Below are 14,721 nucleotides of genomic sequence, written 5' to 3' on the forward strand. Positions count from 1 at the left end.
GATATTCCGGCCAATTTTTCCATTGAGAAGGGGTCCTAGTGGGTTGTGAGAAGTGGGTGAATTTATAGCCGACTGAAACCCTGTATTCTGCAGAATCCCTTTTTTTGTGGGACAGAGACTGAACACACAAATTAATTTTGATTGGGCTCCTTTTGCTTTAGCCCTTTGAGAAATGGAGATGGAGTATTTATAATCCACAATCACAGATGATGTTAAAGTTTTAAGAACGATATTTTGATTACTAAAATCTCAATATTATAAACAGGTACGAGCCGGGAAGTATCTTATCCATTGGACTAACTTTCTTGGTGTTTTTCTTGTTCTTTATGGTAATAAGAAAATTTTAAGCTTCTGGGCCACCTGGATTTCTCATCAGGAACTATTCATTGATAATTTACAGATATAATGATGGGGTATCAGATTTGAAAGGTAATTCCATTGTCATTGGTGAAGAACCGAAAATTGTTTTCAAAGAAACAGATCTTGGTGCTTCCATAACAAGGTATGAATGATATTTAACAAACGGATGAGAATGTAATAGAATAGTAGCAACCGTCACTAACCTAATGCAATAGAATAGTAGCAACCGTCACTAACTTAATGTAATAGAATAGTAGCAACCGCCACTAACCTAATGCAATAGAATAGTAGCAACCGTCACTAACTCAATGTAATAGAATAGTAGCAACCGTCACTAACTTAATACATTTTTCACGCGTCGGTCTTTCCATATGCATTGCCTTCGTTAATGACATATGCTTTCAAAGAAAATTCAAAATCCAAAATAAATCTATGTTCATTAATTTAGATAATCTTTTAAGATAGACAATATTGAATATAGCAAGGATCTAAATTTCTATTGGAGATTCCATTAACCCCCCTTGCTTTGATGTAAATCCCTGTGTCACAGACCCGCTGGGACCCCAGCCCCGCTGGAAAATTTGGCCAAATCTCGTCCCCGGTGAGAAAATACCCTGGGAATTGACTTTGATTCATTCCCATCCAAAATTCAATGTAAAAAATTGCACTCCAATACCATCCCACTGGATTTTTTCGACTTAGGAACAATATAATTTTTATCATCCCCATTGGGTTTTCAATAGAAAATTTTATCCCAACTGTGGGAAAAATTTTCACCAGGGCTGTGAGACAGGGGTGTTTTAAGATAGATTTAAAAAAATGGAAATTCCTCATTTAAAAGTCCAAAGACTTGCTAAAACTTGTTTTTAAAAGAAATGTACTATTTTTTTTTTAAATAGTACATTTCTTTTAAAAACAAGTTTTAGCAAGTCTTTGGACTTTTACATGAGGAATAAGCACCTTTATAAACAACATCTGTTACTAATAATGGCTATTTTTTGAATTTTAGGCACGTTAAACTACTAGTAGACCGCGGATACCCGTTCGAGAAAGCATGCAACATACTGAAAGCTAACGAGGGTAGTGACCAAACGGAGAGTGGGTTTTATCGGTCGCGTCGTGAACAATATGGGAAGAAGCTCTATCTCTTGGCTATCCAGAAACAACGAATGCAACATTTATTTACAGTTACAAGGTGAAAAATTTCGCTTTATAAGTCTTTATTATGCTTTGTACAATTTCAAAATGAGCCTTTTCTTTTACCTATGGCTATTGTCTTTTTGAAGTATTTCCTTGTCCCTACGGCCAATTATTGCACGAATTTATTATATAATATACGAACCGACTCTTTTGAACTACCCCTTTGGTATTGAGTATACTTTCACGAACTAAAACTACGAAACATGTTATTATTTTAACATAACTGGTAGTGGAAGGGAGGAGGAGGTTTTGACCGCTATAATCTCTTTCGATAGACCCAACACAGGGATGTCACAATTCGAAGAAGATCGAAACGATTTGTTTTCCAAATACGAAAAAATTGAACCTGAGCAAGCTGGTAAGTAAGATGTTATTCTCAACTCTTTTTGAGCTAGAATCAGACAATGTCTGTAAAGGGTGTATGTGTGTCACAGAATTTCAGACTACAAGATTCTCTTTCAATTTTGATGCTGTGCCTAGGAACGATTTTCCTGCCTTTATAACCAGAACGAATTTTTAGGGTCAATATTTAAGGGGCTTACGAGTTGCAATGTTGCAACAATACTGAACTTGAGACCGATTGTGATGAGCACGGTCGACTTCGTTGCATGTTTTGTTTAACTCTGATGACATATTGGCGGTCGCTCGTTTACCGGCCTTTGTCAGTTTCTTTAATGGGATAAATTTTCACCGGGATTAAATTTCGCGGATGGCATTATTGGGAGAAAATCTTTTGATAATTTGTGTCTTTTTACTGCAAAATTATATTTATTGGTTGTTGAAATACGCATTATTGACGCTTGATGTCAGTCAGTAAAGCTGGGTGTCCACTGAAAGAAAATAAGTTCGTCGCAAATACCTGTTGACAAAAAATAAATCCCGACATACGTCTGGAATTAAAAATCTATTGTTCTTTTTTACGACGAAGTAGAAAATAATAAACGATGTAGAATGAAAACGTTTTCATTTTTCATCGCTTATTTTTTTTCGCCCTATCGCAAATAAAACAATAGGTTTTCAATTCCAGATATCTGTCTGAATTTATTTTTCCTAGTGGACACCCAGCTTAAACATTATTACAATAGTTATTTCACATTTTTTGAGCTTTGCTCAAAAACAATTTCACGGATAAGGCTTTTCTAAATTTCCATTGGGACTTCATTTCGATGATGACCCAAATCCGCGAAATCCAATCCTCGCGAAAATTTATCCCATTAAAGTAGTCAATGATTCATCTTTTAACTTTTTAGAGGAAGGTTGGACCGAGCAATACAACAATACAAAAGAACACTGTATACACGGAGAAACTTGTAAACATAAAGGCTCTTGTTTCAGTAAGTCATGGTTTTAAAGGTACAGAAAGGTGAAGGGTATATTGAAGATATATAACTAAGTCACAGTGTGGAAATCACACTGAAACGACCGCCGGCAAATTGATCGTAACAACGCTACCATTTTGATAAAAAATCGATCGTAACAACGCTGCCATTTCAATAAAAAAATCGATCGTAGCAACGCTGCCATTTTAATTTAAATAGATAAAGCTCAATTATTCATTTTGAAACGAAAAATGTATATCGAAATCAAAGAATAATGGCCGTCAAAGTAGTGAGCCTAAAACCACAACGAGATTAGAAGACCAATGTGAAAAACCCGCCTCCGGTCGAATATAAGTATGTATAACTTTTCTCAAAATGAAATTGTTTAATCGATTTGGAGCAGGCAGAATATTTAAAGACATTCGAAAAGAATTAAGATTTTCAACCTCAAAATATCGCTAATTCTATGTCTGTGTTTGTTTTTTCACATTTTTATCGATGTGATTTTTCCTTGATTTGCGATAAGTCTTCCTAAGAAATTTGATGATAACATGATGATAACTCGGAATTTGGCTTTTTGATAACTTTATAATGCTTATAAGGATTATTCTTAAAAAAGATTTTACGAGACGACATCAACTATGGTATCTTTCATTCAAATAACTTAGCAATGATATTAATATTAGATGTTTCCAAATTTACTAGGGTTACTAGCTCTAGCTATAGTAATTGATTATTGATATCGTCTGACAAATATCATTTAAATTTCCTGAAAATTTATTATATATTCCTATGAATATTTCATTAAGTCAATGGAAAAGAAAATAATATGCAGAAAATTCTTTTTCGACGATTCGTATCATCAGGAGTGTAAAAATGTCTGGAAAGAATATCAAGCAAAAACTGTTAGATTTGAAACCAAGAAGAATCGATTCAACTAAATGTACTCAACAAAAATCCCTTTATGAGCAGATTCAAAGATCCAAACAAGCGAGACGCGATCACCAAGATAAACAATGGTTCAATCTTGGTAATGGCCAAACTTTTAACGATCCAATCAATGCTGCTGAATATCTCTTGGAAAGAGAATACGGTGATACTTTCCTTTTCAAAGCAGATTGTCATGATCCTGTCTTTATACCATCTGAATTCATGTCCAAACAATATTTCAAAGACTCTCCTGTTCTGGATTTTGATATCGAAGAGCAAGCAAGAATAACCTTGGAGAATTTGAAACAAAATGAACCTAATCTTTGGTTTACAAAAGCACTTGAGGATTTTATCAAAACTCAAACCACTGGTGCTGTCTTTAATGATAAAGACTTTGAAAAATGGAAGTTGAACTGTAAAGTTTTGTATCTAATGGTTAAAGAATTAAATGATGAAAATCTCAATTTATCATCAACAACTTCTGAACATTTCTTGGATAAATGTATTGATTTGTTATATAACTGCACACCTTATTCTGATTTGAAAAGAAAACTCACTGATAGGAAAGTCAAAGCCTTGGTAAATCAGAGCATCGAAAAGAATCCACCGACAGATCCTCGCGTCCACTGGTTCTTTGACTTACAATTATCTGAGCGTGGAGAAAAACTGGAAAGAGATTTCTTCGAAAAGCTTCTCGAGATAAAAACAAGTCCCGTCCTTAAAGACATTGTCATTCTGAGCTCAATGGAGATCTTGACTCACATTCCACGCAAAATGCACCAAGAATTTGACTATCTGATCATCTCCTACTCTAGGAAGTTAATCATAGGAATGGAGTTAAAAAGAAATTTGAACAGCAATACTGCTTTTGAACAGTTAATCAAGTATCAAGCTGTGTTTGAGGAACGACTAGCTGATCAGCTTGGGAATGGATGGACATTTCACCCAGTTTTATGCGTCGAGAAGGATCAATTTTCATGTTCAAGTCGACATTATATAAACATAGCGGACACTGATATCGAATCATGGCTGGAGAAGACTACGAACCGATACCTTGAAGTGCCATTAAAGCGCCCTCTTGTTCACATGAAATATCTCCTTCAAATCATAGTATTTACAGTTCACATATCGAAGAAAGACCAACTGAGACCAATCACTACATCTTATTGGGATGATTACGTCACAGAAGTGATCAACACCTTATCAACCGTTGACAACATTGTTTTCTACTCCTCAAATCAACTTCCTGTAATGACTAGCAATGATCCCAAGTATAATAAACTATTAATTCTAGGGGGATTTGGATCAGGAAAAACATTTCTCCTCCAAGAAAAAGCCATTTTGCTGAGTAAAAAAGCTGAATTTAAAAACAGTGTTCTATACATGGTGTGTTCTGGCCATGGTTTGCTATACCACGAACGAAGTTTAGAACTTGGACATGAAGGCATCACGGTCTTTCCAGTAAAGCAACAAGAGCTTGATGGATTAGTCCGATATTCCAAACCGAAAATGGTAAATGCAATAAATCTTTTTCAGTTTAGCTGTTTGATAAGAAGGGAAATGCAAAATTATCGACCAACAAGTTTATTATATCCTGTGACAAAGTCAAAAGGTTGTTTTATTGATCCCTCATTTATCTCTTTATCCTTTTCTAAAGCTACTAAGTCATTGAATCAAGGATTTCGTTTATCATCTACACAAAGTATTGTATTGAAACTTTCTTTCATTTTCTTTAGGAAAATCTGAAGCGGCGGATTGTTAAGGGTAAATATAAGTGCATTTTTTTTGACGAATGGAGCTCCAAACAAATGCTGCTTGAGATGGGATTACCTGGAACTATCATGAACACTCTTCTTTTTAAAAGCCACCTTTGTTGGATAGCTCCTGGTGCAGAATTCCAAGAAAAAATAAATGACCCGGATTTCAAAATACTGGATCATTTGGGTGATTTTGAGAAACTTATCTTATCCACTAATTTAAGAAACTCAAAAGAAGTTGTAAACAAATCTCAATTGATTGCTGAAGAGACATTGTATAGATACACTAACGGATTACTACCACCAGCACCAAATTTCCCAAACGGTTGCCAGCCAGCTTATCCAGAATCTATTGAGGAGGCAGTTTTTCTAGCACGTCTTGGTAATCCAGATAGAGGGATTTTGGTGATAGTTAGTACCCTTGAATCGCTTCAAACAATAACCAATGTCAAGTTCTTTCATTTTGGGAAGAATGATTTTCGAAGTAGAAATCCTGTCGAATATTTGCGACAAGGAAACGTATTGATAACTGCCCCACAATTGGTGACCGGTTTTGAATGGCATACTGTTGTTTATAAGTTTGATGAAAACCAACAAATAGGTGTAGAAAATCATGAATGCAATCTAGTTATGAGATGCACGACAAGACTCTTCATCGTGACCGGGCAATCTCATCCGAGTACCAAAAACCAAACATTCCCTTACAATGATATCATGAAGATGGTCGATACTAGAAATGATGACTCCGATAATAAATTTTTGCTACTCTTCAAAAAGCATACTCGAAAATTGATTATTGATTATTTTTGGGATGGTAAAGAACGGGAAAGACTCTATGAGCTTTCAGATGTTTTACAAGAAACACTGGCTAACTTCACTCGTACTGAATGCCTTTTATTAACAAAGGAGGAAATATTAAGATCACTTGAAAAGTTCCTCATATTTTTTATAACCAGTGGTGAAATAATAAAAACTGAAACGCAAATTGCTCTGGAATTGCGAATACTTCAAAAGGAATTCCTAAATAAAAATTCTCTCTCTTCGAATTCACCCTTAAAAGACTTGGGTTACATTTTAACGCAATTATATAGAAAGACTTCATTACTTGCAACATTAATGCCGTCTCCTTTTCGTTTTCTGTCACCTTTGAAATACGACTGTGTGTTTTTAGTATCACTAAAAATGTGCATCGCTAAATACATAATCGACCTAATGGACGGAGAAGGTGATACAGACGAATTGGGGTTAGAGGGTGATTTTGAAAACCTTACACGCATTGTTTTCAATAATATCTCGTGTCAGATTGAAACTAAAACCTTATCAAAGTACGTTATTTTTCAGTTGGTTGAAATTTTTTTCATTTACATTATCGAGTCTCATTTGCGGGTGCAAGGATTGGATATTAACGAGATCCATGAAAGGAGCGAGGCTATCATAGAAGATATGCGACTTGACTTTATTCACCGTTATAGCTCCGTCTCACAATCGACGTATTTCGTCTTTGAAAAGTATATCAATCTTCCATTTTTAAATGGAACAGCGACGGAGGAAAATGATTCGTATGTTAACGAGCACGATGAAGGATAACTTAATGAAAATATGGCTAGATTATCTACATTTTCTACTAGCTTGTCTTGTCTTGATCTTGAGTAAACAGTATCTTCTTTACTCAAGTAATAAATAACTGATTGACTTTCTGTCTAATTCAGCTGAAGATTTTCACAATCGTTCCCTGGGATAACTACCTTGGGTGTTTTTCAAAGACTTTAAATATTTGGATCTGGGCTGGAGTTTTTCCGAAATACTCTTGTGTTTTTAATTGTAGGGGGTGGAATAAGCAGGGGCTGGGTACTCCAGATAAAAATCAACAAAATGGGGGGGGGGTCATAATTAAGTGCTATTGACCTGATTTTGCTAAAAATCCCTAGGAAAATGGCCAATTTTGGCACTTCGATAATAAAGATAATAAGATGGGAGGGTCATCATAAAGTGATATGGGGGTGATTTTTTCCAAAAATTGTAAAATGACCCCTTCCCCTACAATTAATCACACAAGAATAGCTACAATTAGGTGTTATGATAAATTGAGTCGGAACTGCGTGTGAATTTGTGAGTTTATTTATTCAACGATTTTATTACAGATTTTCCTGGATGATGTTTTTAAAATTCTAAATTCAGCCACGATTGATTCTCATTAATTCTTGATATTTATGGAATGTTATTTTATACGAAAACACACAAAAAATACCGGGCGTTTGCAACCAGTTTCATTACTTAAATTCAAAACTGGTGGCAAACGCCCGGTGTTTTTCAGGTGTTTCCGTATAAAAGATTACGTCATAAATATAAAAAAAAATTGGCCAAAACCTTGCGATTGTACCTGGTGCATAGGTCAATATATTTTTGCTGGGTTGCTAAAAATTGCTGACATCCGATAAATCGCGTCCGTAAAACCGATTGAAATTAAAATGTTTTTCAAAATATAAACCATTTTGAAAGTTAGTGATGAAAGAATGTTTGATAAATTCCTTTTCGAAATAGTAGATGTTTAAAGTTATTGATTCGTGAACTTCTGATAGTAATTCAACACCTGCTCGCTTTAAAGCGTCTTGTAGTATAAGCACCAAGAAGTTTTTGATCAATAAGAAATCTTTTTGTGTCATTATTGTTTGTTCATCTATATGTGCCATATTTTCCAGAGTTTCTTTCAAGACTGGTAATATCTCCTCCAGCCAATGGCGATCTCCATAAAACTTAAGATGATCACGTATCAACATCTTGGTATAATTTTTGAAATGTAGTAAGAATGTCCCTCCAGGTGGCTCGTTTTCCACATTATGAGCTAGTAATTTCATAGTTTCAATGTAACTGTAGCTCATATTATCCGGGCTCTTCTTACCATTTACAATATAAAGTTTAGTTGTGCATCTTAAAACTAGATTACATTCGTTTTCTATTTGTGTTTTATCTTTTTCATAAATCACAACTGGCCATTCAAAGCCTGCCGCTTCAAATGGCATGGCAGTAACCACGCAACCTTTCTTTAGCGATTCGTAAGTATTTTCCGGTCCTGATAACGAAACGGCTCTGGATTGTGACGATTTAAAGCGATTACGATTAAAAGGATTGTTTGAGAGTACTAGAATCCCTTTACTTTCATTGCATAACTTCTCTTTGTCTAAAGCTTCTTCGATCGAGTCTACGTATATTGGACTACAACCGTTTGGGAAATTCGCTGGTGGCTCCGACAATCCTTCGATATATTTGTAGATTTGCTGTTCAGCTATCGATTTCGACGTTTTTACTATTTCTTTTGTATTTCTGAGGTTTGCACATAGATTGATGACAGTAAAATTGAAATAACCGTCGAAAATAGAAGTTATCATATTAAATTTTGGATTTTCTTCTTTCAATTCCCCTTGATATTGTATGTCAGGAGCTAGCCAACAAATACGGCTCTGTGATAGAATCTTCTGTAGCATTGTACGTTGGTCGTCAATAATTGTTTCATTCTCTTTGTCCCATTCATCGATGAAGACAGCTCTGAAAAACTCATCTTCGTCACCCTATAAACATAAATAAGTAATAGGTATCGCACGGTACAGAGTACAATATGGGATATATTTTTCGAGTTCAGAATTTTCGTCATATTTTCCGAGCCTTTAGGCGAAGAAAATATAGAAAACTAAGAGAAAACGAGAAAAATATATCCAATATTGTACAAGTGAAAGTGTGATAACTGGTTTATCGTCAACTTGAAAAATAACAACTTTCTCTCTCCATTTGTCTTTCTCTATGTTTTGTTTTGATTTCACTTCCTGTATTTTGGTGAAATCAACATCAAAACATTCGAAAACGATTCGAATGCTCATGAAAAGATCAAAACACTCTTATTTGACAACTTAAAACTCAATCATGTATATACTCAGAATAGTTTTGAATAAAGAAAATCTATATATGAAGCAAGGCAAGGCGCAATTTATCAAAGCTAGATGAAAGAATGGAAAATCTCCTGTTTATAGATCCGCACCCGAAACAAAAAGAACCACAACAAAAAAAGAGCATTTTTATAGTCGGGAAAAAATCTTATGCTTTGACGAAAAGAAAATACTTTTGGAAAAACTACTTTAATCGGATTAACTTTCGCGAGATTAAATTTCGCGATTTCGCAAATATTTGCCATTTTCGCGAAATTAAAACTCGTGAAAACGCATGAGATTCCTGACTCGCGAAATTAAATCCACCACAAAATTTTGAAAATCGCATTTTTGGCTGAGAAACCAGTCTAAAGTCACCATTTGTGGCAAAAATGGGTATTTTTCAGCTGTTTTCAAGCTTCTTCGCGAAATTAAATCCACGCGAAATTTTTCAAAACTCTGACTCGCGAAATTAAATCCAGAAAAATTTCGCGATATTTTTCGCTCGCGAAATTTAATCTCGCTAAATTTAATCCGATTAAAGTATTCACAGTTGTAACATTCTAAGATTGAAACAGCATTTATTTTTTGTTTCTGCGTTATCGACTGTATAGCGAGAAAGTGAAAGAGAGAAAGTTAGGTACATTCGAACTCGTAAATCTCATTACATTACCTCATCACCGACATATTTAATGTATTCTGCATCATCGTCAGAATCAGAATCATAAAATACCCAACATTTCTCATATCTTTCCTCGAAAATTGTCAAGTATTTGTTTGGGACAACGGTTATACCGTAAGGTTCAAGTTCTGATTTCATCTCACAGTGAAGTAAAGTGCTCTCCATTTGAACTATATACAAAATACGACCTTGGTATTCAGGTTGTTCACTCAGCATGATGGCTTTTTCTTTGAGAAGGAATGTTTTTCCTGTACCAAATCCCCCTAGGATTAAAAGATTATTATACTTAGGATCATTGCTAGTCATTACAGGAAATTGATTTGAGGAATAGAAAACAATGTTGTCAACAGTTGATAAGGTGTTGATCACTTCTGTGACGTAATCATTCCAATATGATGGAGTGATTGGTCTTAGTTGGTCTTTCTTCGATATGTGAACTGTAAATACTATAATTTGAAACAAGCTCTTTATATGATCCAGAGGGAGCTTTAATGGAGACCCATATTGAACTTCTGGATATGGGTTCAAAGTTCTCTCTAGCCATGATTCGATATCAGTGTCCATGTTTATGTAATGTCGACTTGAAAATGAAAATTGATCCTTCTCGACGCATAAAACTGGGTGAAATGTCCATCCATTCCCAAGCTGATCAGCTAGTCTTTCCTCAAACACAGCTTGATACTTGATTAACTGTTCAAAAGCAGTATTGCTGTTCAAATTTCTTTTTAACTCCATTCCTATAATTAACTTCCTAGAGTAGGAGATGATCAGATAGTCAAATTCTTGGTGCATTTTGCGTGGAATTTGAGTCAAGATCTCCATTGAGCTCAAAATGACAGTCTCTTTAAGGACGGGACTTGTTTTTATCTCGAGAAGCTTTTCGAAGAAATCTCTTTCCAGTTTTTCTCCGCGCTCTGATAATTGTAAGCCAAAGAACCAGTGGACGCGATGATCTGTCGGTGGATTCTTTTCGATGCTCTGATTTACCAAGGCTTTGACTTTCCTATCAGAGAGTTTTCTTTTCAAATCACAATTAGGTGTGCGGTTATTTAACAAATCAATACATTTATCCAAGAAATGTTCAGAAGTTGTTGATGATAAATTGAGATTTTCATCATTTAATTCTTTAACCATCAGATACAAAACTTTACAGTTCAACTTCCATTTTTCAAAGTCTCTGTCATTAAAGTCAACACCAGTGGTTTGAGTTTTGATAAAATCCTCAAGTGCTTTTGTAAACCAAAGATTGGGTTCAGTTTGTTTCAAATTCTCAAAGGTTTTTCTTGCTTGTTCTTCGATATCAAAATCCAGAACAGGAGAATCTTTGAAATATTGTTTGGACACGAATTCAGATGGTATAAAGACAGGATCATGACAATCTGCTTTGAAAAGGAAAGTATCGCCGTATTCTCTTTCCAAGAGATATTCAGCAGCATTGATTGGATCGTTGAAAGTTTGGCCATTACCAAGATTGAACCATTGTTTATCTTGGTCATCGCGTCTCGCTTGTTTGGATCTTTGAATCTGCTCATAAAGGGATTTTTGTTGAGTACATTTAGTCGAATCGATACGTCTTGGTTTTAAATCTAACAGTTTTTGTTTGATACTCTCCGTCATATTTCACAACCTGCTTCAAAGCCTCATCACACATTAAAATCAAACTAACCTTTTTGAAAGAAATATTGCTTTTACTCTAAAAAAACCATTCATGAAATATTTATTGATGTTTTGGAATTCAAAATTGTTATCAAACACGGCAATCAATAATTCACTACTGTAGTTTAATTTATATATTATAAATGTTGAAATCTTCAAGAAAAGTGACCAATTTCTACCCGAGGGTTATTTTTAACAACATTGTGATTCAAGCAACAATTTTTTTTGCACCACAAAACTGTGATAGCGTTTTTGGTCTATGACGAAATTCTTTATTTTAAAGTAATGACAAATGATGGTAAAGTCAGATGCTTTTTTATTTGAAAGCTTTTTTATATATTTGTCTTCAATTCAAACGTTCGAATACTGAAAAACGTAGAAAGAGAAAAAACGGTTAATTGTTTGGTCAAAATTATGCCATTAAAAGTTTTGGTATTCTCAACTTTCTTAAGATTCGCAATGATGGTACATTAATGTAAGTGCTATGAAGTGTCATCCCTTGAATGAGGGTTACCCACTCAATGAAAAGCATACCGTAGTGATTCTAAAAATAGACATCAAAATTACTGTTTGTCCGAGTTTTTATCCCATCACTCTTTGCATTAATTGCTGTTGCAAGTCAATTACACTTAAATTGACAATACAAAAGTAATAACTTGCACGCATTACGAATCAAGATGAAAAGTATTGTAGGATTGAATTTCGGTCAAATGTTAAGAGTAATAATTATGATGGTGTGCTATTATGAAAAACAATCGTATCCTTTCTCCCTCAGAACTTAGGAAGTTTGATCACCATTTTTCTTTTCATCTTTTTCAGTCGGTTCCAGGATCAGTGAAGTACACTTGATAACTGGTCGCATTCTCTCCATCCTACCAGCTTTGGAATTGACCGTCAATAAATTCGCGTATGCTTTACAATTACCGTGAGTGCCAAGTGTTTTTTAAAGTTGAACTATCCCAGGAAGTGATAAATTATAAAAGTTTTTATTTTGACGACTCTTCAAACCCCTATAACTGAAATCCTCTATAACTGGAACTCAAAAATTATTTAGTATTCTGATCACCTTCGATTAACAAGCCTTTATAACTCGTACTCTTCATAACTCGATCAAATTTGCACTTCCCTCTCTTTGTTCGAGTTAGGGAGACTCCACTGTACATTTTTGAAAAGGAATTTGTGGATTGACGCTGTGTATCGGGATCGGGATCGGGATCGGGATTCAAATTCAATTTAGAATATAAATCAATATGTTCTGAAACTTTATGACTAGCAGGACAGACTAAGAGAGTATTTCGAGTATTTTTATATGTTATCGTTATATCTAGTCGTGAATTGCGGAATTTGAGGGTAGTCCGTGTCGAGCTAGACAACGGACAACGGTTGGTCGGACTCCGGTATCCGCATTCTTTGATTTCGGAAGCGGAACAATATTTAACGGAACAGAAAAGAATCGGAAATGCAGGAACGGTAAGGAATAATTTATTTTTTTAATTCGACACGTGACATTTGTTTTGATTTTGTATCCCGTTGCATACAGTTTGTTTACAAAGTTCGTCAGTACTTTTATGTCCCTTTAATTCCAGTGGGTATATATCCAGGAATTTTCATATACACTCATCCTTTTTTTTGAGGGAGTTTAGATTTGAGTTAACCTCAATCAAATATTCAGTTCAAATTAACTCCACTCTCTCATCGCCTCATTGCAATCTCCTCAAAAAGATATTTAAACTTTTAAGCCTTGTTTCCTCCATACTGCTTTTTTTCATTGCCTAAAATTCCTAACTAACATGGATTTTGTTGGAGTTCTCCCATTTCCTATAGCCCATATTTCGAATCAACAAAATATTTTCAATTTTTCAGGTATTCAATCCGAACGCATCAACGGAGCCAATCACACCCGTCGACAAGAAAGCACGTCACAAAGCTCTTTCAAAACCTGTCACATTACACAAGTTCTTTGGCAGCACTTCAAAACTGAAACAGAATACGTGTTCTAACACCAAGGACGATACATCTATTCCAAATAGTTCCAATTCAACAAATTGCGATAGTAAACTTTCTGAATCAAACAAAGATTCAAAATCATCTCACAAACAAACGCCTGAATTGAACAATAATGAAAATACTCCCATCTCTGGTGAAACTGAAACTAACAAAACTCCTTCGAGGGCGATCAAACGTGCCCTATCATCCACCCAAACACCGCCAAACAAACGCCCTCGTAAACAAGAGAGTATTTTCACCATGATGTCAAACAAGAATTTGTCTAATAGTGCTCAGAAGAAACGAAAGAAAAATTGTCCCATTTGTCAAAAAGACTTGGAAGGATTGGATAACCTAAAAGTTAATAAGCATATTGATTCGTGTGTTATTGAATAGAGAAATTGTTGGCTTGTATTCCCCCTCGCTCCTGATTTTATACCAGGATCTTTCGTTCGTTTTTGATGCGTTTTTGAGACTTTCCGTACATCCTGCTACATCTAAACTAGACAGTAGACCCTTTCAAGATCATATGTTGCAAGCTCGAAGAAGCTTATTGCAAGCTCAGGAAATGGTTTTTTTTTTAACCTACAATAGCTTGTTACCCAGCTTGAATCTCTAATTTACACTCCCCTCTGACCTTACGTTATTAATTTAGACCTTATCACCACGTTATTTTTGCAGCTATACGTATAGTTTACCCCCTTCTCACAGACCCGGTAGGATTTTTTCGGCCAGTGGGGATAAAATTATCGGACTGAAGTGAAACTCGAAGGGATCGATATTCCCATATTATTTATGGCTGGGGATTTCAATTATTTTGTTTTTAAGTCAGAAAGTTCAGTGAGAATGGGAAAAATTGTAAATATTTTGCAATGAGGATTGTTGTATTTGATTATTTTCAGTGGAGACAAGAA

General features: G+C 35.0%; 2 protein-coding genes across 2 annotated transcripts in view; both read left to right on the plus strand.

The window, feature by feature from the left end:
• LOC136811689 (uncharacterized) overlaps positions 1 to 14,370 on the plus strand; it is a 33,957-nt gene extending 19,587 nt beyond the window's left edge. Inside the window, exons 27-33 of the mRNA XM_067068316.1 lie at positions 401 to 502; positions 1,370 to 1,555; positions 1,836 to 1,918; positions 2,811 to 2,894; positions 12,641 to 12,746; positions 13,150 to 13,291; positions 13,685 to 14,370. Coding sequence (XP_066924417.1) covers positions 401 to 502; positions 1,370 to 1,555; positions 1,836 to 1,918; positions 2,811 to 2,894; positions 12,641 to 12,746; positions 13,150 to 13,291; positions 13,685 to 14,203 — 1,222 coding nt within the window. The 3' untranslated portion in view covers positions 14,204 to 14,370. The remainder of the gene's footprint in view (positions 1 to 400; positions 503 to 1,369; positions 1,556 to 1,835; positions 1,919 to 2,810; positions 2,895 to 12,640; positions 12,747 to 13,149; positions 13,292 to 13,684) is intronic.
• Positions 3,737 to 7,272, plus strand: LOC136811690 (uncharacterized). Its single transcript, XM_067068317.1, has 2 exons — positions 3,737 to 5,321; positions 5,546 to 7,272. Exons 1-2 carry the CDS (start codon positions 3,756 to 3,758, stop codon positions 7,151 to 7,153), a joined length of 3,174 nt encoding a protein of 1,057 aa, XP_066924418.1. The 5' UTR covers positions 3,737 to 3,755; the 3' UTR covers positions 7,154 to 7,272.
• Positions 14,371 to 14,721: the final 351 nt, after the last annotated feature.

This window comes from Clytia hemisphaerica, unplaced genomic scaffold, assembly GCF_902728285.1.
Source record: "Clytia hemisphaerica strain Z4C2 unplaced genomic scaffold, Clytia hemisphaerica genome assembly, whole genome shotgun sequence".
NCBI lineage: Eukaryota > Metazoa > Cnidaria > Hydrozoa > Leptothecata > Clytiidae > Clytia > Clytia hemisphaerica.

What these genes read in the sequence shown, in the direction of transcription:
- LOC136811690 (XM_067068317.1), top strand. Translation starts at nt 3,756, where the DNA reads ATGTCTGGAAAGAATATCAAGCAAAAACTGTTAGATTTGAAACCAAGA. An exon ending in GATATTCCAAACCGAAAATG is followed by an intron (nt 5,322 to 5,545) that starts GTAAATGCAATA and finishes CATTTTCTTTAG; the next exon opens with GAAAATCTGAAGCGGCGGAT.